The 25,235-nt window shown below is 32.5% G+C and overlaps 1 protein-coding gene across 1 annotated transcript in view; it reads right to left on the bottom strand.

The window, feature by feature from the left end:
• Positions 1–1,106: 1,106 nt before the first annotated feature.
• The window catches only part of C7H14orf39 (chromosome 7 C14orf39 homolog), a 43,638-nt gene continuing 19,509 nt past the window's right edge, over positions 1,107–25,235 (bottom strand). The window contains exons 10-18 of the mRNA XM_044773693.2: positions 23,860–23,993; positions 23,056–23,132; positions 17,226–17,311; positions 17,081–17,139; positions 14,316–14,377; positions 13,035–13,213; positions 11,190–11,328; positions 6,817–6,871; positions 1,107–2,269 (exon numbers count right to left, since the gene is read on the bottom strand). Coding sequence (XP_044629628.1) covers positions 2,148–2,269; positions 6,817–6,871; positions 11,190–11,328; positions 13,035–13,213; positions 14,316–14,377; positions 17,081–17,139; positions 17,226–17,311; positions 23,056–23,132; positions 23,860–23,993 — 913 coding nt within the window. The 3' untranslated portion in view covers positions 1,107–2,147. The remainder of the gene's footprint in view (positions 2,270–6,816; positions 6,872–11,189; positions 11,329–13,034; positions 13,214–14,315; positions 14,378–17,080; positions 17,140–17,225; positions 17,312–23,055; positions 23,133–23,859; positions 23,994–25,235) is intronic.

The following is a 25,235-nucleotide window of genomic DNA, read 5'->3' on the forward strand; positions in this document are numbered from 1 at the left end:
TTGGTTTATTAACAACTAAATTATAAGCTCCTTGAATATAACACTATGTCTTTTAGCTCTTCTATATGCCCTCAAAATGCCATGTACACTGTAAATATTTTTAAAATACTTTATTTTACCTTTTATTGATATACGATAAATCTAACCATACTGGTATGCTAGGCATGTCTCTATTTAAAGTAAAAATAAACTAAGTAATCACTGGATCTCTTAAGGCTAAAATTAGTTAACTTCTAATAACAAATAAACCAATTACAACATTTCTCTCCTTTCTCATATATAGTCAATGTCTTTATTATAGTCATGCATCACTTCAGACAGGTACACGTCCTGAGAAATGTGTTATTAGGCAATTCTGTCGCTGTGTGAACACCATACAGTGTACCTACACAAACCTGGATGCTATAGCCTACTATACCCTTAGGTGATATGGTACTAATCTTATGGGACCACTGTCATATATGTTGTCCATCGTTGACTAAAACGTTATGTTGTGCATGACTATATACCAAAACTACCAATTAATTCAATCACAGGGTCAATAAAACACTCGATATAAAAACAAAAACTCCAGCTTTTTAACTGAAATTTTCATCTTTTGACTAGTTGTTGAAGGTTCTTTTTAAAAAACACAGTCCAAAGTTTTCTTAAATTCTATCATTAGCTAGTTCATCCTTCTGATTTCTACAAGGTATTTGGGAAGGCTTAATTTAATACAGTTGTGATATGTTGTGGACACCCTGAAGAAGACAGACTCTCACCTCAAATTTGTTTTGGACATTGAAACTGATTGACACCATATACCCCTCAAAAAGAATATTAAAAGGTTTATTACTCATATAATAATGTTTTCTGGGGAGAGCAGGATAGGCTTCCCAAGCTGGGCTGAAGATGGCTTGAGAGAGCAGAGAAAGGAGACTGGCTTTGGGTTTTTATGGTGGTGAGGAGTGGAGCCAGGGCAAGAGTTCCTATACATGGTTTGAATGTCCCACTGGTGCCAAAGAAGGGAGCATCTGGGCTTTCTTATCAGCTTGACCAGACATGGGGCAGAACGGGGGAAAAAAGAAAGTAAGGCTTAAAATCTGTCAGCAATCACAAACCAAAATACAGAGTCAGACTCTTTATTACTTGATAACTGACTACAACTAATTTAAAAAGCACAAAATACAAAGATATTGAGCAATATGTTTATATAATTTCATCAAATTTTAAATATCTTCATTTAAGCTATATAATTGATTGACAGGAAAATACTGCATACAAAATAAAAATGTGAATATTTTTGTTGAAGACAGGAAACAAAATTTTAAATGTTCTTCAAAAAAGTTTAAGCAAAAACACATATTTAACAGTTATCATCTTTAATACAACAATCCAATTTTAAGAAATTACAATAGCCCTTCATGTTTAATTTCCTTCCATCAAAGATATTAGAATAACTAATAAAATTAGAATTTTACCATTTGTTGTATTAGAATAAAATAACACATTTTATTCACTATCAGTAACATAAATCCTTTGAGATTATTATTAAAGTAACACTCCGCATACTGCAAAAATGAAGCACAAGTGAAACACAATAATTTTAAAAGCATTTTTTAGCAGCTAAAGTACAAAGTACACCTCATTAAAGTACATACTAATTCTGCACAGTTACTGCTAAAAGGTCTTCTCAGGGCCAGAAGGAGTTCTTGTTCTTATCAAAGCACCTAAATTACTACCAGAATTAAACTTAGGTTCTGGGAAGAGGCAGGCTTGACATTTACAATAAAGATTAATAGGAAAAGCATCAAATTCTATTAAGATTAATAAAAGTTCTGATTGAATATGGCTTGCAAAATCAAAACCAAAATGAATAATGATAGCTAATGCCACACATACAAACTAAATTAGATGATATAAGCTTCATTTCTTTCAATATTTAAATAAATATAATCAAATAATGCAACTATGGAAGTCCATTATGCTTTAATCAACAAAAGAAAGTAGCCTTCATATCTTAAGTAACATAAATTCATACCCTAGATAATTACAGAGCAGTAAAATAATTCAAGAAATTAGTAACTAGTTCAAAAAAAAGTAAATTGGGTTGTATTTTGTGAGGAAGATGAAAAACCTTTGACAGAAGAAGGTGTTGAGTTTTGATCTCATTCAAATGAAAATGGAAAACTAAAATCATCTTTTCCAGCTCCAAATGTATGAGTTGAAGAATCTGATGGAAAAGAAAATGTAAAGCCATCTTCTCCTTCTGGTTTCCCAAATAAGTTTCCTGAGGAAGATAAATATTACAATATCATGCTATTCATGTTACATAATTTACATAACCTACTGAATTACAGTATACTACATACAATAAATAGGGGAACACTGAATCATTTATCTATTAAGCAGATATTTAACTATATTCCTCTTATGTGTAAAGTATTGTCCTTGGTACTATGGAAGGTTAAAAAATTCAAACCTAAACTGTACTTACAAGTAATTTGAACTCAAGTATAAAAAGAACCAGTATACAAGGTAGAAAGAGGGGTAAAACACCTCAACTGAAGAGAACAGCACAGAAGCAAGAAACAGGTGTGCACAGAAAGTATAAGGGCAACAGAAACCAACTGAGCTCGTCAAGAGTACTGAGAAATAATAAAGAGTTATTAAAAGGGAAGTAATGAAGATGAGCTTGGAAAGATTGATGACTGTCCAACTACAGAATCTAGACTTTATTTGGTAGCTAACAGGAAGCCATTAAAAGTTTTCAAGCAGAGATATGGCAGGATTTGAACTGCTTTATCAGGATTATTCAGGAGAGAATGTGTAGAAAGTCTGGAACAGGAGAGTATCTAGAAGTGGGGATAACAGAAAAGGGATGATGAAAGTTTGGCCTTACCTACAGTCGTAGCAAAGGAAATGGAGAAAGAAATGCTGGATCTGAGAGATACTGCATAAGTCAAACTTATTCAACTATTATTTACTGAGTAACTACAATATACTGTTCATGGCACTGTTCAAGGAAATTGGCAGAACAGTGAAAAGAGTTCTATAGTTTTAAAAGGAATTTTTGAAATCCACTTTAAAGAATTACTTAGCTTATGATTCTCAGAATTTCCATTAAAAAATATTATTTTTCATTCATTAAGACTCTAAATATAAAAATATATTTAACATCTTAATTATAATTTTTAATTACTATTAAACAATTAAAAATATACAGTAACCCAAAGACTTACTTGAAACAAATCTTTTAACACATCTATATTTTTTCCATAGAAAGCTAATTCAAGTAGTACATTAAGCAAAAGAATTTACTTTGTGCCATTTTGAAATTTCATATATTTTTAAACATCTCAGTTATTTCACCCTAAATAAAGCTGAGCCAACCAGCAGTAGGGTTGGTGGGTGGGTGGATGAATGGACGGATGGACAGATGGATGGACTGAATGATTACCAGAGACTTAAGTTCTTCTTCTCGCCCTTTCTCACTTTATTTTTCCATTGATTTAAGCACACATCCATAAGATTTAAACAAAGGAAAATAGCTATAATATAGCTTCTAGATCCAGAGAAAACTAAAATCTTGAATCTCCTTTTGAATAAATGAATTTGATGGGACTTTTTATTTCAGAAGAAAAGAAGGTTCATAAGAAGTCTTCATAAAACTCCTATGCTCATTTTAAATAAAATAATAAATTACTGTGCAAGGCAGTAGTCTAGGTGCTGTGGAGAATTCCAACATGAATAAAACAGAGTCCCTTCCCGAAAAGACCCTGTAACTAGAAGAGATTTTATATATATTCATAAATGACAGATGGTAGAATGTAAAAAAGAACAAAAAAGAAGAGATTCAGAAAAGTGAGGAAACAATCGTTTTGGAATGGAAGGTTGAAGGGGGAAATAAAAGATTTATGGAAGAGAACTTGGTCTTGAAAAGATGGTTAGAAAGAGATGGAAGTTGAGAATTTCAGGAAGAAAAAAGCAGGTAAGAAAGTGTAGGCATATTTGGGATCCAATGAGTTCTTCAGTCTGGACAAGCATAGGATATTCTTATAAGAGAAAAGGTTTAAAACGTATATTGGAAGTAGGTTAGAAAAGTAGGAGCATAATTTGGTACTCCATGGGGAGGTACTAAAAGAATTTGACCAGGGGAGTGAAATGGCCAACATTATGTAAAAGGAAGATTAATTGGACTGTGATCTATATGTAAGCTGAAAGGATGAAAAGACCATTTATGATGTTACTGTAATAGCCCAAGTGAATGGTAATAAGAGTTTGAAATATAATGGTTTCAACGAAAATAGAAAAGAAAAAGAAATAAATATTTCAGAGAGAACTGATAAAACTTGATGACTAGCTGAATGTGGTCACAGGCACAGAGAGAAGTTATAATTATCATTGATGTTCTGAGTCTTGGCAGCTAGAATAATGGAAATACCATTAGGTATATCAGATGGAGAACAAGTTCGTTTTCAGATATTCTGAGTTTTTAATGTCAAAAGATGTCTTAGATATAAAGAGATATCAATTACATCATCAGAAATAAGGTCCTAGAGTTTAGGAGAAGTCAGGGAGGAAAGATATGAATCTGGTCATTACTTGTATTATAATATTTGAAAGCACTGAAGTGAATGAGTGTTAAATGAATGAGAGCATCAAAGGAGAGAATGTAAATAGATTTAACATTTTAGATGATGAATATTTAAAGAATGTCTACAATTGATAGATTTGATTTGATCTCACAGCATTAAACAACAGTTGTGACAATTCCAAAATTTTTCTACCCCACTGAATTCCAGATTCATATATATAATTTCTTACTTTACTTTTTTTTTTTTTAAGAAAATTCACCCTGAGCTAACATCTGTGCCAATCTTCCTCTATTTTGTTTGTGGGTCCCTGCCACAGTATGCCCGCTGATGAGTGGTGCAGGTCAACACCTGGGAACTGAACCAGAGCTGCCGAAGCAGAGCACACAGAACTTAACCACTAGGCAACAAGGCCAGCGCCTTACTTTACTCTTATTTGGATATCTAATACAGGCTTTTCAATGATAACACTTCCAAAACTAACCTCCAGCTCCTGTCAATCTCAAAATAATTTCTATAGCCTTCCATATTCCAATAAATGGCAACTCCATTCTTATAGTTATTCATGTCAAAAATCTTGGCATCACCCTTGTTTCTTTGTCTTAATCCTTACATTCAGTCCAAATCCTTAAAATGCTATCTTCAGAAAACTTAGTGATCAACATCTGGCCTCTTCTCGCCACTTCCAATCCCACCATCCTCACCATCATCAATTCTCACCTGTATTATTTTAATAGCTTCCTGATCAATCTCCCTGATTTCATCCTTGTTTCCATGCAGTCTGTTCTCCATATAGCAGCCAAGTAATTCTTTTAAAATCTGTGAGATCACTTCAGTCCTTTGCTCAAAACTCCAATGGCTTCCCATCTCACTCAGAAAAAACCCCAAAGTCCTTAATGGTCTAAGGGCCCCCTATGGTTTGCTTCCCCTCCAACCTTTCTGATTTAATCTCCTACCAGTTTCTCCTCCCTTATTTGATCCCAATCATACCAATTTACCAACTGTTCAATGAAACATGCTGAGCACACTCCCATCTCAAGGCCTTTGCACTCTCTGCCTAGAACACTTATCCCAGTAGTTTGGACCCTCACCTTCTCAGGTCTCTGCTCAAATGTTGCCTTTTACCTTCCCTGACTTCCTTATAACGCAGCAACCACCCTCCCAACCCAAGTACTCCCTATTTCCCTTACTCTGCTTTAGTTTTCTTCATAATACTTACCATCAGTGAGTAAAGAGTTAACATCAAGCCTGTGCTGATCCAGGCCCACCTGGAACAATGACTTTGAGGTCTGACTTCTCACCACACTGTTCTCTTAGAAAATACAGAATTTAGGTAAATGTAGAATGTGTCTGCCTAATCTACTGTGTGGGACTGCACCTGAATTAGAGGAGCTGCAAGTTAGTACACAGGCCTTGGGCCTCATGATTAGAATGATATAAAACACTGGTGGAAACTGAGGTTGCAGCTTTTGCGTGTCAAGGTAACCCACATGCACAGTGCCTTTTGTGCCTATCAGTCTTACATGTCCCACATAGGTGAGGTGGCAAAAGAAAGCTTATTATTTGGGTAGCTAGTGGGCCTCTCAATGAGACAAAGATAACATGCCGTTATCTCCTATCCTGCATCTTTCTATAAAGCTAAGTAAGCCTAATATTAGATTAAAAATTCAAACCCTATCAACTGTTGTTTAGTGCACTAATGTATTATATAATCATTTGTCTATTTTCAGTCTCTCCCACTAGAACACAAACTTTATTAAGAACTTTGCATTCTTGTTCACTATTCTATAGCCAGAGCCAAAAGCAGTAACTGATATAAAATATACTATATATACACACATATATATTTATACATTAAATGAATTAATTCACCAAGGGATAAAAGAAGAAAGAAGATTCAATAAAAAATAAGCATGAGAGAGAGAGGAGGAAACCCAAAAACTCCAGAAAGAAGATGGGAATAGTCAACTATATCAAATGCTGCAAAAAGACTGAATATGCTAAATACAAAATACCCATAACATTTGATAATTGGGAGGTCATTAGTAATATTAGAGAAAGCAAGTTTCAGTTAAATAGTGAGAAAAGAAGCTAATAGCTAAAAAAATAGTAACAATCAATGAGTAGTGCAGAAGTAACAATAATTTTTAAAGAATAAACTGAATGCCTAAGGAAATCAATTAGTGAGAAACTAAATACAAAGGGGCATGTTTTTATATGCAGGAAACTTCAAATCACTTACCAATTTCTTGTTGTGATGAGAGAGGATTTAAATTTCCTGCAGAATGTTCATTAAACTGAAAAATAATTTCCATTAAATACTACTCATGAAATCAGTAGACTCAATATATATCATTTATATTTGAATCTAAAGTTTAGTTCTAATAAGCATAATTAGAGCAGACAAAATGGCAACACTCTACATAGTACACTATTGTATTTAAAAAGAGATCTATCTTCAAAACCTATCATTTACTTATATTAAAATAAGGCTTACTGATTTGATTCTGGTAACAGATAAAAGATTAATAGGCAATATATATTGTACTAAGGATGGTTCCTACTTTGGAATATTAATACAATTAAAATTCTAATAACCTTTGCTTTATTCTGAAGCCCTTTTACAAGCCAGGTCCTTGGTACTGTTTTCTTGACTATAAGAGTAATAGGAAGTACGATAGCCTCACGTCAGGTCAGACCAAGTTTTGCTACCAAAAGAGTCTGTGTTCTCTGTAAACAGGCTTTAAGAAAAATAGGATCATGACAACATAGTTTTCTGTCTTCTTTTTTGTCTCTTAATATTGCATTATGAACATTTTTCTCTCACTACTCTAAAATCTAATTCTTTTTATAGCACTATAACAGTCCTCCATATGAACATACCATGGAGTTTCAATCATTCTTTTATTTTGGATATTTACGTTGCTTCCTTTTTTTTTTTGAGGAACATTAGCCCTGAGCTAACAATCTTCCTCTTTTTCGTATGTGGGTTGCCGCCACATCGTGGCTGCCAATGAGTGGTGTAAGTCCATGCCTGGTAACCATATCCAGGCTGCCAAAGTGGAGCATGCTGAACTTAATCACTAGGCCACAGGGCCAGCCCTCTCCCCATTATTTTTTTTGTTTTCAACTTCAGGTGCCCTAAATTGACATCTATTCATAAAAAAAGAATCTCACTATAGGGATGAGTTAAATTGCAGTTAAAGGCACTTTAAAAATTTATTTGGCTTCATAGTTCACATGTCTAACTTCTAAACAAACTTCTACATATTCTCAGTGTGAAAAATGCTCCAGGTTATTAGTTGGTCTTTTCATCTGCATGTGTGTACATAGCAGCATTATCACTGGTTAGTTTCAAAAGCCCTAAAGAATTTCCTTCTACTAGTGATTTCCCCTGCTCAGTGACAGAAATCATGATGAAGGGCTTATTTCTGTATTTAGCAATTGAAACTGAAAATTAAGACATGCTGTATTTGATCAGTAGAGACAACATAGTGTAGTGATTAAGACGGGGCTCTGAAGCCAGACTACTTGGGTGTGTACTAGATGTGGAATTTGGGGTATGTAACTCTGTTTCTTATGGTAAAATGGAAAAATAATTTTTACCCTAGGGTTTGTGAATATTAGATGAGTGTATGTAGAGCACTTAGAAAAGTTCTAACCACTTAACACTGTAATAAGTAGAAATGTGATGTAATATCATAGGTATTATATTGTTATTGCTTACTGAAGTTAGTCGCATTTAGTCAATGTTATGTGAACTGGAATATTTTATTCCTGCATCCCACAGCTTGTGTTAAATTTTTGAAATTAGAAATTTGTTGACGGATAGTGTAGTGCCATATACATTTCATAGTGTTTCATGTCTTCAGCTTTTGTCAATTTTTGTTTAAATGTTTATTTCAAAGACAGATAATTCTTGGAAGGTGTATCCTGGGCATGAAAAAATAGACTAAGGTTACTTAATTCTTATTTACAATAGTAATATAAATGCAGAATACGTATATGTAATCTTAACAGGAAATGTATATTTGGATAAAGAAAACTACAAAAATTACTTTAAAAAATTATTGCATAGAAAGAAAGGTATATGAAGGAACTGTATAGGAAAAAATATTGTGAATATGTATTTCTTTTCTAAATAACTTATAAATGTAATCCGATTCAAATCTAGTTGGAATCCTGACAACACTGTTTATCTTTAATTTTTTGTTTTGTTTTTGTAGTGGTGGGGTTGGGGAAGGAGACTGGCAAATAATTACTAAGTTTCTTGATCAAGAATAATCGACAAATGTTCAACAATAATATTGGTAATAAATTAAAATGGAATTCTAAAAAATACTTAACCCAGAAGAAGGCAGAAAAGAAGAAACAGTAACAAAACACAAAGGGAACAAACAGAAAACAAATAGTAAACCATTATTAAAATATGAACTTTTAAGAGTTACATCGATCATGAATGGGCTAAACACTCCATTAAAAGGCAGTAATTGTAAGAATGGATAAAAAGCCTGACTCAACTACAAGAGACACATTTTAAATATAAAGACAAAGACAGGTTGAAAGTAAATGGATAAAACATATGTCATGAAAACTGAAAGCATAAGAAGGTCACAGTGGCTATATTGGTATTGCTATAGGTAGTCTTCAAGACAAAGAATGTTGCTAGGGATAAAGAGGGACATTGCATAAGGATAAAAGGGTCAATTCATAAGGAAGATCTAACAATGACAAATGTGTATGCACCTAATAATAGCTTCAATATACAGAAACAAAAATTGACAGAATTAAAGGGAGAAATAGACAAAAACACAAGCATAGTTGGAATTTTTAATACCCCTCTCTCAGCAGCTGATACAATTAGACAATACAATCAGTAAAGATCTTTTATAAGATCTTTACCACCACCAACTGTCTTCCCCTGATTGACATTTATAGAACACCATATCCAGCAACTGCAGCATATATATTCTTTTCAACTGCTGATGGTACATTCACCAAGAACGACCATGTTCTGGGTCATAAAAGGAGACTTACTAAATTTAAAAGGATTAAAATAATACAGAGTATGTTCTCTGAGCACAATAGATTTAAATTAGAGATTAATAACAAGATATTAGGAAAATCCTAAATATTTAGGCCATACAAGATCAAAGGAGAAATCATGAGAGAAATTAGAAAAGATTTTGAAATGAATGATTATGAAAATTCAGCATATCAAAAATTATGGGATGCTGCCAAAACCAGAACAAAATGACAGCTTTAAGTAATTTAATTAGTAATTTAAATAATAGAAAAGAAGAAAGGCCTAAAATCAGTGACCTAAGGTTCCACCTTGAAAAACAAGAAAAAGAAGAACAAAGTAAACCGAAAGTAAGTAGAGTGAAACAATAACAGAAATCAATGAACAGAAAACAAAGAAGAGAGAAAATTAACAAAGCCAAAGTTTGTTCTTTGAAAAAAATTGACAAGATTTATAAACTTCTCATAGACTGACAAAGAAAAAGATAAGTCAATTTACCTATATTAGGAATGAAAGATACCTATATTGGTATCATTATGGATCTACAGACATTAATAATATGAGAATATTATGAAATAGAAACTGGCGAGGGGGGACTTCACTTTCTAATTATTAAAACATCCTGTAAACCTAGAGCAAGCAAAGTAGGGTGATACTGATACAAGAATTGATAGACTAACCAGTGGTATGAGCTAGCAGGTCTTGAAACAAAAGAATTTGGAATGTGATAAAAATGGGACCACAAATTAATAGGGATAAATTAGGCACTCAACACTGTACACAAGTAGATGTATTAAATTAAAAATGTTAACCATAAGATATTTCAAAGGAAATACAGGTGAATATTTACTGGTTCTTAAGAGGAGGATTCTCTGAGCATAAAAACAGTGGAAGAAGAGCCAAAAGAAAAAAAAAGAGTTTGGAGTTTGGGTTTGGTTACATACAAAATTTAAACTTCTAACTGTTAAAAAAATTTTAACAGCAAAATGATAGTAATATAAAATATTTGCGGTAATGACAAAGAATTAATATCTTTAATATATAAAGAGCTTATATGTACCAATAAGAAAAACTACTGCCTCTGTAGAGGTATGGAAAAGTCCATTTGGTGAATAGATAATTCACTGAAAAAGAAATTCAACTGACTTACAAAATCTCTGGGAAAAACAGCTTTCCTTATTAATTGTCAAAGAAATGTAAATCTGTGCATAACAGTATTTATTCAAGTATGATTGATTATTATAAAAAGAAATGGAGGGGCAGGCCTGGTGGCACAGCAGTTAAGTGAGCACATTAACTTCAGTGGCCCGGAGTTCACTGGTTTGGATCCCGGGTGCGGGCATGGCACTGCTTGACAAACCATGCTGTGGTAGGCATCCCACATACGAAAAAGAGGAAGATTGGCACAGATGTTAGCTCAGGGTGAATATTCCTCAGCAAAAAAAATAAAAATAAAAAAGATAATGGGTATCTTTTTAAAAAATTGCCTGTTTTTTACTCTCCCCCAAGACAGTTTGGTACAAAAGAATTAAAATTACTTGAGGTTCCAGTATACAATTTTTTAGAAATAAAACTTTAGCTTCTCATATTACCTGGTCTGATGAGATTTCTGAATCAAATATAGAAGAATCAAATAAATTCAATCCAGGTGATCTAGAAGTATAACTCATAATGAAAGAAAATCCAGGGGATTCCTTTTGTGTTTGACCGTCAGGTACTGTATTTCTATTTCTGTTATAGAGAAATAAGAAATCATCAAGATGTTAAAAATCTATTATTAAATATTACAGACTCGTAAGCACCATAAGCAATGTCATAGAGGTAAGAATTAGGAGAGTAGGGATAAGGAGGATGTAATCACTGAAGTGACAAACCTATGAAGAAAAAGATGGTTTTGGGTGGAGAATAATGTTAAGTAAAGTAGAACAATCAATTATAGAATAATAATAATGAATTCCTATTGAGAATAAACTGTCAAGCTCTAGTCCAGGTATTTCCATTGGCATTGACTTACTTATTGATCATAATAACCCTATGAAATAGGTTCTATTATTATCACCTGTTTTACAGAAGAGGATTTTGAAGCATAGAAAGGTTAAATGATTTACTCAAAAGAATTTAAGTGCCAGCGTTGGGATTTGAATGCAGCAATCCAGATTCAAAATGTAAGCTGTTAACCCTGACGCTATACTTCTCACAAGATCGTGAAAGCCAGTCACAAGATTTTAGTCTTGATAAGAAGCCAGCCATTACAGATTGTTGCAAAAGAGAGTGAAACTGTAAGATGATGTGGGAAAAGTAATTAGACAAGACAGTACAGAACACAGTAGTCAAAAGCATGGATTCTGGAGGCAGAATCGCCTGGGTTTGAATCTCAACTCCATCACTGACGAGTTTTATCACCTGTGATTCTCTTTACTCATCTATAAAATAATAATAATAATGTACTTGCATCTCATAAAGTTGTGAATATTTAATAAGCAATATTTATAAAATGCTTAGACATAGTGTTACATAAGCATTTGTTAAATATAACGGAAGTCTGAAGATACTTCCATAACTACCTCCATGACCATTAATAAGTCATTTAACTTTACAAATCAGTTTTCTCATCCATAAAGAGAGATTTTAGCATATGACTGCCACATCCTTTTACCGTTCTCAGATTTGATGGTGAGTTCCACTTTGCACATGCTGTGTTTGAGTCAAAAGCATGACAATCATATATATAAAACTCTTACTACTAATTTAAAATACAGAAGTAGAAGACAGGCGAGAGATCCCTGATAAAGCAAAATCTATTTGATATATGTTTTAGAGGAATCTCAAGGTTTCAGCATTAAGGAACGGATTTAACTAAACAAAAAGGTTAAATAAATGTGGCACTATCTTCTTGGCTGCAAACTACCAACCCGTGGCTTCCAAAGTTAAATTATCATGTTAGAGATATTTATGCCTACTGAGGTTACTTAACAGATGACAATTCTTGCTTTAGACACTACAACATCAGGAAAAGTAACTGCTGAAACATTATTTGATGATGCCCACAATCTACCATACGTGATAGTAGCTTTTTGGCTTGACATTTTAAATTTTTTCATACTTTTTTTTTATCCTTTTGAAAATCATAAATCTGTATATCATCGCACTGGATAAGCACTCAGAATCTATGTCATCTTCAGCTAAATGCTGCAGGAAAAATGGGAAAGAGGGTATATGAAACAAGATGGCAGAATATTAATAATTGTTCAAAGAGGGTGATAGGCACATGGAGGTTCATTGTACCAGTCTCTCCCTCCTCTGTATATTTGAAATTTTCCATAGTAAAAACTTTTTAAAGTTACCAGTTTTAAGCATTTTACTACTCCTATCGATTATTTATACTATATAACTCAATATGCAGATTCTTTAATTATAATTATTAATTAAAGTCTTACATTTCAAATGTGGGAGTTTTGGGGAACACTAATTTCTCCAAGGATTCAGGTGTTTTCACAGCTTCAGGAGTTCTTAAAAATAAAGGAATTTCAGGAGTTCGTGGAAAATTCTCAGCCCTTTCTTCTACTTCATCACTATTATCTTCTATTGGCTTTCCAAAATGTTCTTCATACAGAACCTGCAAATTCAAAGTAACAGAAGACTATATAAATGAGTGCTAGTGCATTAATAAACTCACATACGTAAAAACGTATGAGGTGGAAAACACCATTTTAATCAATGATGTTATCTTTTCATAGACAAACTAGGCAAAATAAGAATAATTGATGAAAGGGATACCAAAACATATCTGCCAAAAAAGGGGAAAAATAATTAATTTTTAATTATCTAATTTTTCTTTTCTTCCCAGATCCACCTCCCCTATCCATACCTGAAAAAGAAAATGATAACCAGAACATACTAAAATTGATGGAAAATGGTCAGAAATTATTTTTCTTTTAAAATTTCCACATCATGCTCTGGGTCAAGAATTGTATATGATATCTCTTGAAAGAGAAAAGTAATTTATGTCTAAGCAATGTTGCTCTCACTGGTTATGTTCTTTGCATTTTTTTTTCCCTTATAAATTCATTATACTACTTTCTCTGCAAAGATTGAAAATCTGAATACTAATTTTTCTTTATATCATTTTGTAGGCTAGGAATGTGATTTCTCAAATATGTTTGTTATACCAAATCCCATTACAGAAACAATTTGGGTCCCTCTACCAAAATAATTAAAATGTGCTTTTTACCGGAATTTCTTTACAGCAGAATACTACTATGTTGTTTCTCTTGTTTTAACCCTTAGTAGCTATGGTAAATTCAACATGCATTGTCTACATCTATCATCATTAAAGCTTTCCACTATTAAAAAATATTTCAGAGATATTTTTGTGGCAAACACTGATCTTGAATTTGCTTGGCAAATCACTCAATCTTACCAAACAAAATTGTTTTCTTCAGTGATGATTTAGTTTTGGTGTCAATATATATAGTCAATTATTAAAGACAATTCTTTTTGTATATTTTCATGTAAACTTTTTGTGGCTTCATTTTTTAATCTAAAACTTCTCTAAGGGATAGAATCTGTAACACCATAGCAACCCAACTACCAAACTAATAACATCTAGAACTCAGATAAATAATCTTCATTATACTAAATCTGAAATTAAAATGAAAACATAATATTTTAAATTGGAATATTTTGCTTAGAAATTAGAAAGCAAACATTTGACTTACTTGTGAAGTACATTTTGATTCTCTTAATTGTCTTACTGTCCCTTTATCTCCACACTCAGCATCTGTTCGTTATGTGAAAACAAAAAATTGTTTTTCTTTTTGCAATTTCATTGTAAATAAAACATATCAGGTGAACCACATGAAACTGCTAATATTTAAATTTTTTTGACCTAACAAAACGGCAATTTCATATAGGTCAATCCAATACATAAAGATAAGAGAATAAAACCTATATGAAAAGTTTAACAAACAAAATTGTAAAGAGAACACCCATGTAACCACCACTCAGGTAAAGAAACAGAACATTATGAGTACTCCAAAAGCCTCATATTCCCCATATCCATGTCCTCAGAGGTAACCACTATCCTGACTTCTGTGATAATCATTTCCTTGATTGCTTTATATAGTTTTATCACCTATGCAATACAGTTTATTTTTCCTGTTTTAAAATGTTATATGATGAAATAATAATATATATGTGCAGGATCTTGCTTTTTTTGTTTAGTAGATGCTTGTGGGATTCATCTGTATTATTGCATATAGACAGTTTGCTTACTCTTACTGATGTAAGGCAGTTGACTGCACAAACACATATCTATCCACTCTACTACAAATGAGCATTCCGGGTGTTTTTGCTTTGAGGGTATTACAAACAATGACGTTATGAACATTTTTTTACATATATACTTGCCTGTACATATTTGTATTTCTCTAGATATATAGATAGGAGTGAAATTATGAGGTATAGGATATGTGTATCTTTCATTTTACCAGATGTTAAACTATTTTCCAAGGTTTCGTTTCCAAACTGCTTACCAATTTTTGTTGTGGGAACTAGCCATCCTGAGCTACCCTAGGAAATCATTCAATTTCCCCAGACAAAATTACTAGCTCCAATTGTAATTTAGGTGTAATCTCATCTGTCATTTATAAACAAAAGTTCCTACCAACAGTTATGAGAGTTTCTATAGTCCTCCATTCTCATCAACACTTAGTAGTGTCAGACTTTCTGAATTTTGCTAATCTGGTGGATGTGTAATGATATCTCATTGTGATTTTATTTTTCAGTTTCCTGATCACGCTGAGCACCTTTTCATATGTTTACTTGCTACAAAAGTTTCTGTATTTGAAGTTCCTATTCATGTATTTTGTGCATATTTCTAATTGGGTTGTCTGTCTTTTTCTTCTTGGTTTGTAGAAATTTTCTATAAATTTTAGGAAACTAGTCCTTTAACAGTTTTATGTACTGAAAATACATCCTTTTGCCTTCCATTATTTTTACAGTGTCTCTTGATGAATAGAAATTCTTAATTTTAATACAGCCAATTTTATCAATCTTTCTTTGATGATTGGGTTTTTTAAATTCTTATTTAAGAAATCCTTTCCTATCTTGAATAATGTTTTCCTATGTGATCATCTGAAAGCTTTATAGTTTTGACTCTTGCATTTAAGTCACAGCTATTATTTTCACTGCACATTAACTTCTTCAAAAGATAGTCTTGGAGATTGTTGAAAAGAGTGTTTTTTTCTTCTAAGATAATTATATGCTTTCTCGGATATGAAGCCTCACCATATATGCTCAATGGCAGCTAGGACTATGCCAGATATATGTATTTCCCCACATAGCTGTATCAGGGGTGTACTGTTCCTAGAAATCAGCCATTTCTCCCTTGCTTAACACTCTGTCAGCTTGGCATCTATAGAGGATTATAAACAGGTGGAACAGATCACTTGTGCAAATAAAATTCTTTCTTCCAGAAGAAATCAGGAAGAAAATCCATCTGTGTGGAATAAGCACATTGTGTTGGCTGAATCCTATACTGAGAGTGGGAGAAACAGACTCACAGTATATTATATGACCATTCTGAATATGCATATTTTTACAGAATTTTTATACTGCAAGAATGAGCCATTTTTAGAACTTCAAAATAAAAGTCAGTAATCCACATGCTACAGACAAGAAGAAGTGAAGACTTTTATGTAGCCTAATGAGTGAAATAATTGTTATTCATTACTGGGTTACCAAAATATGTACATACGTGTGTATGATATATTATATATTTTATATATACATATACATACATGTACACATATACATACATATATACATAGAGAGAGAATGAATATTTTCAAGGGTGTGTCAAAGTTCCAACAAACTCATACACATACATATCCTGTGATCTTTCTATGATTTTATTCAACAAAAATAATCAAAGATAGTAAGAGAATCATGTAAAAGAATATAGTAGCATTATTTATAATAGCAAAGAACCCTGAAAACAACAAATATTCAATGTGAGAGAATGGCTAAATAAATTATAACAAATTCACACAATGGCATATTATACAGTCATTACAAATAAAATCTATTAAATGGCATGGAAAAATACCCTCAATGGTGTATCAAGTGGGAAGAAAAGGATACAAAATGATATACACAGTATGCTTAAAATTTGGGGGAAAAAATAAAAGAACAAAACATACTTATGCATAGAAAAAAAAGACAAGAATATACACCAGTACATATGATGTCGGTTACATCTGGGTGGTGGTATTTTTGTTTCTTTTCTATTTTTCTCTGTTTTCCAAATTTTCTACAATGAAATGTACTTGTTTTATGTTTAGGGGAAAATGTATTTAAAAACTAGGCATGCACTGTCAGTTTACTAGAGATGCAAACAATCCAAATAACTTATTTGAATAGCATAAAAGCCTGATACCATTTGTTACTCTCACTTCTTAGGAAAATTATAAACAGCAAATACCTGTATCTCCTTTTTCAAACCATTGATTGCAATTTGATTGTTTCTGTGGGGTTAACAATCTAAAATATAATGAAAAATTTTTTAATATAATTTTCTGAATTAAATTATTTCAGAAATTAAAGCATTTTCTTATTTTTTAAGTTACCTGAACTGCATAAAATTTTGTGAACTTTTAATAGCTGCAACATGTGAACATTTTGAATGGTTATTCACAGTAGAGTCATTAAATACCTGAACAAAAGAAATTAAGCATTAGAATTGGCTACACAAAACAATAAAAAGTTTTTGCTTGCCAAGGCTACTCAGGGCTCTCCAAGAGCATCGTCATCCTCGTCATCATCATCATCAATATCAACAACAAATACAAACATGAACTGAAACTACTACACACAAAACACTAAGTCAAATACTGGGAAACAAAAAACATTTAAGACTCTCAAGGAATTTGATTTTTTGACAAGTATAATAACTACGCTTGGTAGTATTTCTACAATTAAGATAAACCTTTTAAAATGTTATCCCATATTCATGACTAATCAAATGAATCTCACCATTTTCTCAACTGATTACCTGATTTCTGTATCTATCCTGTATAACCTTTCAAACTAACAAAGGAAAGCAAAACACTGGGTTAAAAGATTAAAGCCTGAAATTTTCTTTTTTATATTTGTATGAAAGAGCTAATATTTCATTTTTAACTTTAATTAAATTTCTAAAAATATTAATATCTAAACCACTGCTTTACTAATGTTTGTATTGTTTCAAGTCTTTCATTCTTCCTGAGTGACTCATTTTGAAGAGTTCCTGATTTTTCTTATTTGACCCAAAATGAAAATATCTTTAATAGGAAAGTTTATCCTATTTATTTTTGTTATAACAGCCATTGGCCTTAATTCTGTCATCTTATTGTGCTTTTAGATCATAAGAAAAAGACCTTGTTCCTTAAAGAACAAGTGTTGTCACTGTTTTGATGTATGTTTTAAATAACATACATTTGAATATGCCTCCTGGTACAAGTATTTGTACAAGTATTTCAAGTATCTGTTTAGAGTAGATGTCAAGAAGTGAAATTGCTGAGTATGTGCACTTTATTTTTAATAAGTACTTGTGAACCAGTCTTCCAAAGCAGTTGTACTAAATAACACTCCACTATCATTGACCTCATTAGATATCATCAAATGTTTTAATGTCTGCAAATCTGATAGGTGAAACCAGGTATCTCATTGGTTTACTTTGCATTCCCCTGTACTCCTGAGGTCAGGTATCTTGTTATGTTAATGACCCCTTGTCTTTCCCTTCCTGCAAACTGCCTTATCTTTTGCCCATTTTTATTGCTTTTATTAATATGTAAGAATTATTATATCTTTCTTTATTATACATTCTGAATACCAATCCCCTGCCCATTCTGTCATTGTCTTTTAACTTTGTTAGTGTCTTTTATCATATAGAAATTTTTTATTTTTATGTAGTCCATTGATCAATTTGTCTTTTCTTGCACCACACTGATATAATTATTGCATTTTGGTAATGTTTAAAAATTTGAGGGATGATGAAAATGTCCTGGAATTAGAAGCTGGTGATGGTTACACCACCTAAAAACCACTGAATTGTACACTTTAAAAATGGTGAATTTTATGATATGTGAATTATATCTTAATAACAAAAGTAAGAAAATAAACACTTTGACATCTAATAGTATGAATCTCCCTAATATTCTTTTAAAAAACCTTTTATTTTAAATCTCTATTTAAAATCACTTATTAATCTGTTAATGTAGTGAATCATATTGACAGATTTTTCCAAAGCTAAAGCATCACTGCATTCCTTGGGAAAACCAAGGTTAGTCATAATACGTTATTCTTTTAATGTTACGGTGCCAAGTTTGGTTTGCAAATGACTTATTTAGGATTTTTACATCCATGTTCATTCTTGAGACTAACATATAATTTTTCTTTTCTTTCACTATTCTTGTCCTTGCTATCTAATGGATTAGGCATATACACTTTTCTGGCTAGTGTTCAATTTTTTTCTATTCTCTGGAATTGTTTACATAAAAAGATTATTTAGGGGCCGGCCCAGTGGCGCAGCAGTGAAGTTCGCACGTTCTCGGCGGCCGGGGGTTCACCGGTTCAGATCCCGGGTGCGGACATGGCACAGCTTGGCATGCCATGCGGTGGTAGGTGTCCCACACCCAAAGCAGAGGGAGATGGGCACGGATGTTAGCTCAGGGCCAGGCTTCCTCAGCAAAAAAGCGGAGGACTGACAGTAGTTAGCTCAGGGCTAATCTTCCTCAAAAAAAAAAAAGAAAGAAAAAAGATTATTTAATTCAGTGGTTCTGAACTTGGGGCAATTTTATCTCTTGGGGGACATTTGACAATGTCTGGGGATATTTTTGATTGTCATAACTTGGGGGTGAGGAGCTAGTGTCCTCTACTGGCTCACAAGATGACCCCACAACAAAGAATTATCTGGTCCAAAATGTCAATAGTGTCACAGTTGAGAAACTCTGATCTAATCCTTAAAAGTTTGGTAGCATTCACTTGAAAAACTGAGTCTGGTGTGTTCTGAAGAGTGTGTGTGTGGCAGAGGAAGAAGGGAAGGAAGTAAGTGAGGAAAGAAGGATATAGGTGATTACATTTCAGTTTCTTCTAAGTTACTGATCTATTCACGTTTTTCTTTGTCAGTCTATTCAGCAACTTATATTGTCCTAGAAAACTGTCTATCTCACCTAAATTTTCAAATTTATTGGTATAAAGTCTTACATAGTATTCTCTTAGGACTTTGAAAAGATTTCTTCCATATGTGTAGTGAAATGAACTTTTTCCTCTTTTTATTCTTTTCTTTTGGGGGGTGCTTCTCTTTTTTTCTTTATACTTGCTGAAATTTTATTGATATTTAGAAGTTACTATCTTTTGGCTATATTGATTAACCCAACTTTTTATTTCATTAATTTATGCTTTTCTCTCTCTTAATTTCTACTTTGTTTGCATTTATTATTTTGTTCTTTTCATATTTTGAGTTGAGCTTTTCATAAAGTTCAGTTAATTTTAATTTTATTAGAAAATACTATTAGAATATTCACAATATTCTAACCAAATGAATATATATTAAATATATTTCTAATATAATATTGATAATATATAGATATGTAGATATAATGTATATAACATATATAATTAGAAAATTATATTTATCTTCAAATATAAATTTCTCTCTGAGGACCAATTTGGCTACAATCCACAGGTTTTGGTTTATAGTATTCTTTTAAATATTTTTTAAATTCTATTTTGATTTCTTCTATAACCCAAAAGTAATTTGAAAGTATGTGAATTTCTTTTTCCTCAGCCATAGTTTTTTGAGGAGAGGCTATCTTGTGGTTTAATTTCTATTTTTTTACATTGTGGTAAGTGAAGATAGCAACTTTTTAGAATTGGTTGAGATACCTTTTTTATTCTAGTAAATGATCAATTTTGGGGAATACAGCAAATAAAAATTTAACTGAATTCTGTGTATGTTTGGCAAAAAGTTTACTAATTGTGTTATTCAGATTCTCTACATCCTTACTTATTTTTCATCTACTTGATTTGTTTCTCGGGCAGAAACTGCCAGTTTTCTATCCCATCCAAAATCTACTTTCCCTTTGTTTTCTGACTTTTAAAACAAAAAAACTATATTTCCCTATATTTCTCAACCTCTCCACAGTTAGAGGTAGCCATGTAACTAAGTTCCAGTTGATGAATCATTATCATAAATTGTTTAAGGAGTTTCCAGGAAAGATCCTCAAAAATGAGGCTGACTCAGCTAGCCTTCCTCCTTTTCTTTTTTCATGCATGGAAAGCAGATATGATGGAAAAGTTGCAATGGTTAACCTCCAACCATTAGGTGACCTTGAGGTGAAAGTTTAGCATTAAGATAGCAGGAAAAGAAAGCATAGATGGCATCTGAGAAATAATGACACTGTGGAGATGGTGCTGTCAACCCTGATAAGTGAACCTGAGTCACATACTTTAGAGTTTCATGGCAAGTAAGAGAAAAATAAATGTTTATCTTGTTTAAGACGCTATTATTTCATTGCTTCAGTTTTGTATTGTTTCACTTGTAGCCAAACTCAACCCCCAAACTGAGGGTCAGTACTTTTCTTGAGAGCGCTATCCTGTTTTAACTGTGGATTCAATCGATTCTTTGGAATTCTATCAATTTTTGCTTTATATATTTTGAAACTGTGTAATTTGGTGCATCATGGTTCGTATGACTTCTTGGTGAATTATTCTTTTAAAATTATTTTTTTCTTAAAGATTGGCACCCAAGCTAACCTCTGTCGCCAATCTTCTTTTTCTTTTTTTTTTCTTCTTCTCCCCAAAACCCCCCCAGTACATAGTTGTATATCCTAGTTGTGAGTGCCTCTGGTTGTGCTATGTGGGACACCGCCTCAGCATGGCCTGATGAGCGGTGCAATGCCTGCGCCCAGGATCCGAATTGGTGAAACCCTGGGCTGCCAAAGCGGAGTGCACGAACTTAACCACTCGGCCACGGGGCCAGCTCTTGAAATTATTCTTTTGAAAAACATAAAATATTTTCCCTATTAATATTATCCTACTAATGTTATCCCTATTAACATTTTTTATATTGAACTCTGTTTTATATGGTATTGTTCTATCTGTTTTGTTTTTGTTTGCATTTGTCTGATACATATTTCCCATCCTTTTATTTTCAGCCTTCATTTGTCCAGTTGTTTCAGCTGTTCTAATAGTATATATCTATATGTTGTTTATACATCCCACAGAAGCATCTCTGTCACATTTTTATGATTACTGACTGATTTGTTCACAATTATTTCTGGTATCTTATTTGTTTTCTATTTATAATGCTTTCTTACTGTTTTATTCCCTGCCCCATCCAATTCCTGCTTTTTCTTGGACTAAGTTTTCTTCGTTTCATCTTTTTTTCCTATTGTTTTAAAACTTAACATTAAATTCTCTTCTGTTGATTATCCTTAAATGTTCAACATACATGCATAAATTTACATTTTTCCAACAATTTATAGTTAATCAGTATTCATATCTTCTCCCTACCTCCACCCCCAAGTGAAAAAGTACTTGAGTAAACTTTTGTTTCCCTCATTTATCTTCCCACCTTCATCCCACGTTGATACCATCTGGAATTTTAGTATCAGATTTTAAAATTTTTATAATTAATACATATTTAGAATTAATAAGTTTCACTAGTTACTTTGGTCTCCACTACCCCATAGCTGTATTGATTGTGAATTAATAGGAAGCAATTATATTTTTCATTGAGAAATTTTCCCTCTGGACTATTTTCAGGAAGAATGGGGGAAGACAGAGATCTGCCACAGCAGAAGCTAGCTTTCAGGGTGGTATGCTCATTGTTCTTCATGAGCATCATGAACCCCCAGAGTTCCATCTATCTCTCTAACCCAAGCTCCTATACTCACTGCTTCCACCTGGAGACAGTCATCCAGTTGCTGATGCCTGGCCAAAGGTAGAGTAGACATGAGATGAATAGGTGTTAACTAAACTAACTCCCACTGAAGTAACCCAAACAATTACTCTATTCACAGTCCCTGCAATGAGTATTCTTCTATGCAAGTCCTGGACCACAATTTCCCTCTTCAATCCAATCTTGTTTTCCTCCTTTAGAAATGTCTCACAGTTTTTGGTCTACTGGGTACAGGGATTGGTATGTTAAAATATCTTTTCTATAATTTTTAGAAGTAAATGAGAAAGCTACGGTATGCTCAGGCTGCCATACTGAAACTCTTTTAAGTTTTTTTAGGTCCTGTGGTTGTACTGACGGCTGATTTAACATATCTCTCTCTCCCTCTCTCTCTCTCTCTCTCACACACACACACACACACACACACACACAAACCCATGTCCTAAATGCGGTACATTCAATACCTCATTTAATGCAAGAAAGTATTTAATTTATACTATTAAAAAAGAAATACCTACCTGTGTATCATTTTCTTTTTGTCTGAAGTCAATATTGGCAAGCTTTGACTGCTTCACAGAACTTTCTTCCTTTTTATCTAGGTTATTAAATTATATAACTTCAAATCAATTCCAGAGACAGAATCAAATGTCATGCCCCAATATTTAACTTAACCTTGTAATTTAAAAAATCAAGTCATATGAGTATTTAATTTAAAACACAAAATTATGAAATTGTTACATAACTCTTAATGCCTTACTATACAATAGTTATTACAATAACTATGATGTAAAATGAAAACCAGCTGACAAAACTACATCTTTATAATGGGAAACCAAAGAAGACAGAGTGGTGCTATTAACGACTAGGGGGAAAAACCAGCCAATGTAGTTACTCTAATACAATGTAGTTAATCTAATCTGCAGATTCACTGAATGAGACATGATTCAAATATCTCAGTGACTAAGTCACAAATATCATTAACACAAGTCTCCTACCCACTTTAATCAGACTGACAATAAAACTTCTCAGATGAAAAATATATTATTATTCATCCTCCTCTGACAACTGTGTAACCAGACCACAACACTGTTTTTTAAGACCATGTCAGTAATTTCTCTCTTAAAGAGAAAGAACTTAAATATAGAAGGCATATCTTGTTTGCTCTCACATAGAATCAAACTAGTACTTTCCCCAGTCTATAGTTCTTCAGTATAGTTAGTTCTTGTCTACACCAAATAATAATTAAAATTGCTTCTTTCTATTTCTTCTTCTATGTGTTTGCAAAGAAAACCAAGTTTTTGAATAATAAACAGATACTGTACCTATAACTTTTGGTTCTGAAGAGTGCATTTTTATTGGTCTGACCAATTTCTGAGATTCATATGGAAGAAATAATTGACTTTTTTGAGGGGCTTTATTCAATATAAGTATATGTTGTTCATCTTTTTCAAAAATTCTAAAGAGAAGAGTGAATTACATTAAATATTAGCTAAGTAAAAAATGTATTTTAAAGCTAGAAGAAATATTTAGTTAATATATAGTTAAAACTCCTCCTTTTGCCAATAATGAAACTGAGTTTGAGAGAATTTAACAGATCTTTCCAATATTATTAAATTACTTAACTAGTGTCACAGCTAAGACACACTTTTCCTGATTAAGCCCAGTGCTCTTCTCAGTATACTGCACTCTCATTTTTAAAATATAATCATTTTAAAAGATGTTCTAAATATGTCAAAAACATTTTAAACCAAAACTTTATCCATAAATAGCACACCTTAGATTTCGGAGTACTTCCAACTTTAAAAAGATTTATTCAACTAGCATGAACATAGAAATCATTAAAGCAATACTACAATCATAAATGGGTCTTTTAAGTTTTTTACTGGAAGAATAATTTCATTAAATTCTTTCTAAATTAAAGGAATAATTTTAATTATTCATAGTTAAATAATTTAAATAATGATATTATTTGATAATAACTATCAAAATACATACTAAGTAAAAATGACTAGTTATATAAATTCCTCTCAATATACAGAATTTTTGTAATGTTAAAAAGTTGTCAACAAAGTGAAATTCTGTACATTTACCTATTTTTCTAATCAATTTCATTGCAAAATTAAAGACATCTTATCATGGATGTGAGAAGTGGGAGTGGGGGAATCAAGAAAATAACAGATCCAAGGAAGTGGGATCAGGGAAATTAACTTGGGAGAGTATGTTGAAAAATGAGGATAAGAGCAATGGAGCCTGAGGAGAGGAATTTAAGAAGAATGAAAAAGGGTATAGGCAGAAGGAAAAAAAGTAGAAAGTTTATCAGAAACAACAGCGATACATCTATTTTTCTGTCACACAGTAACAGTCAAAATCAACCTTTTCAAAAAAAAAATGTCTCCACCACTGATGTCTATTTCATCACCATTAGGATGAAAGACAAAGAAACATATGATGCCACAGATGCAGGAGCATTTTGTCTCATTCACTCTCTGAGGCAAAGGAAGAACTGGTCAAGCTGGTGACAGGGTGATCAAAAGGTAAATACATGCCTGTTCTTACCATTGTTCTCTTATTTTACTCCTCTTGGTGACCCATCATGGAAAACTGAATGAGATGTACAACTGACAGGTTACAGAACAGCAAGTGTGCTGCTGCTACCCTATTTCTCTCTATACATTACGCTTGGCCTCATTAAATAACA

Source organism: Equus asinus, chromosome 7 (genome assembly GCF_041296235.1).
Source record: "Equus asinus isolate D_3611 breed Donkey chromosome 7, EquAss-T2T_v2, whole genome shotgun sequence".
NCBI lineage: Eukaryota > Metazoa > Chordata > Mammalia > Perissodactyla > Equidae > Equus > Equus asinus.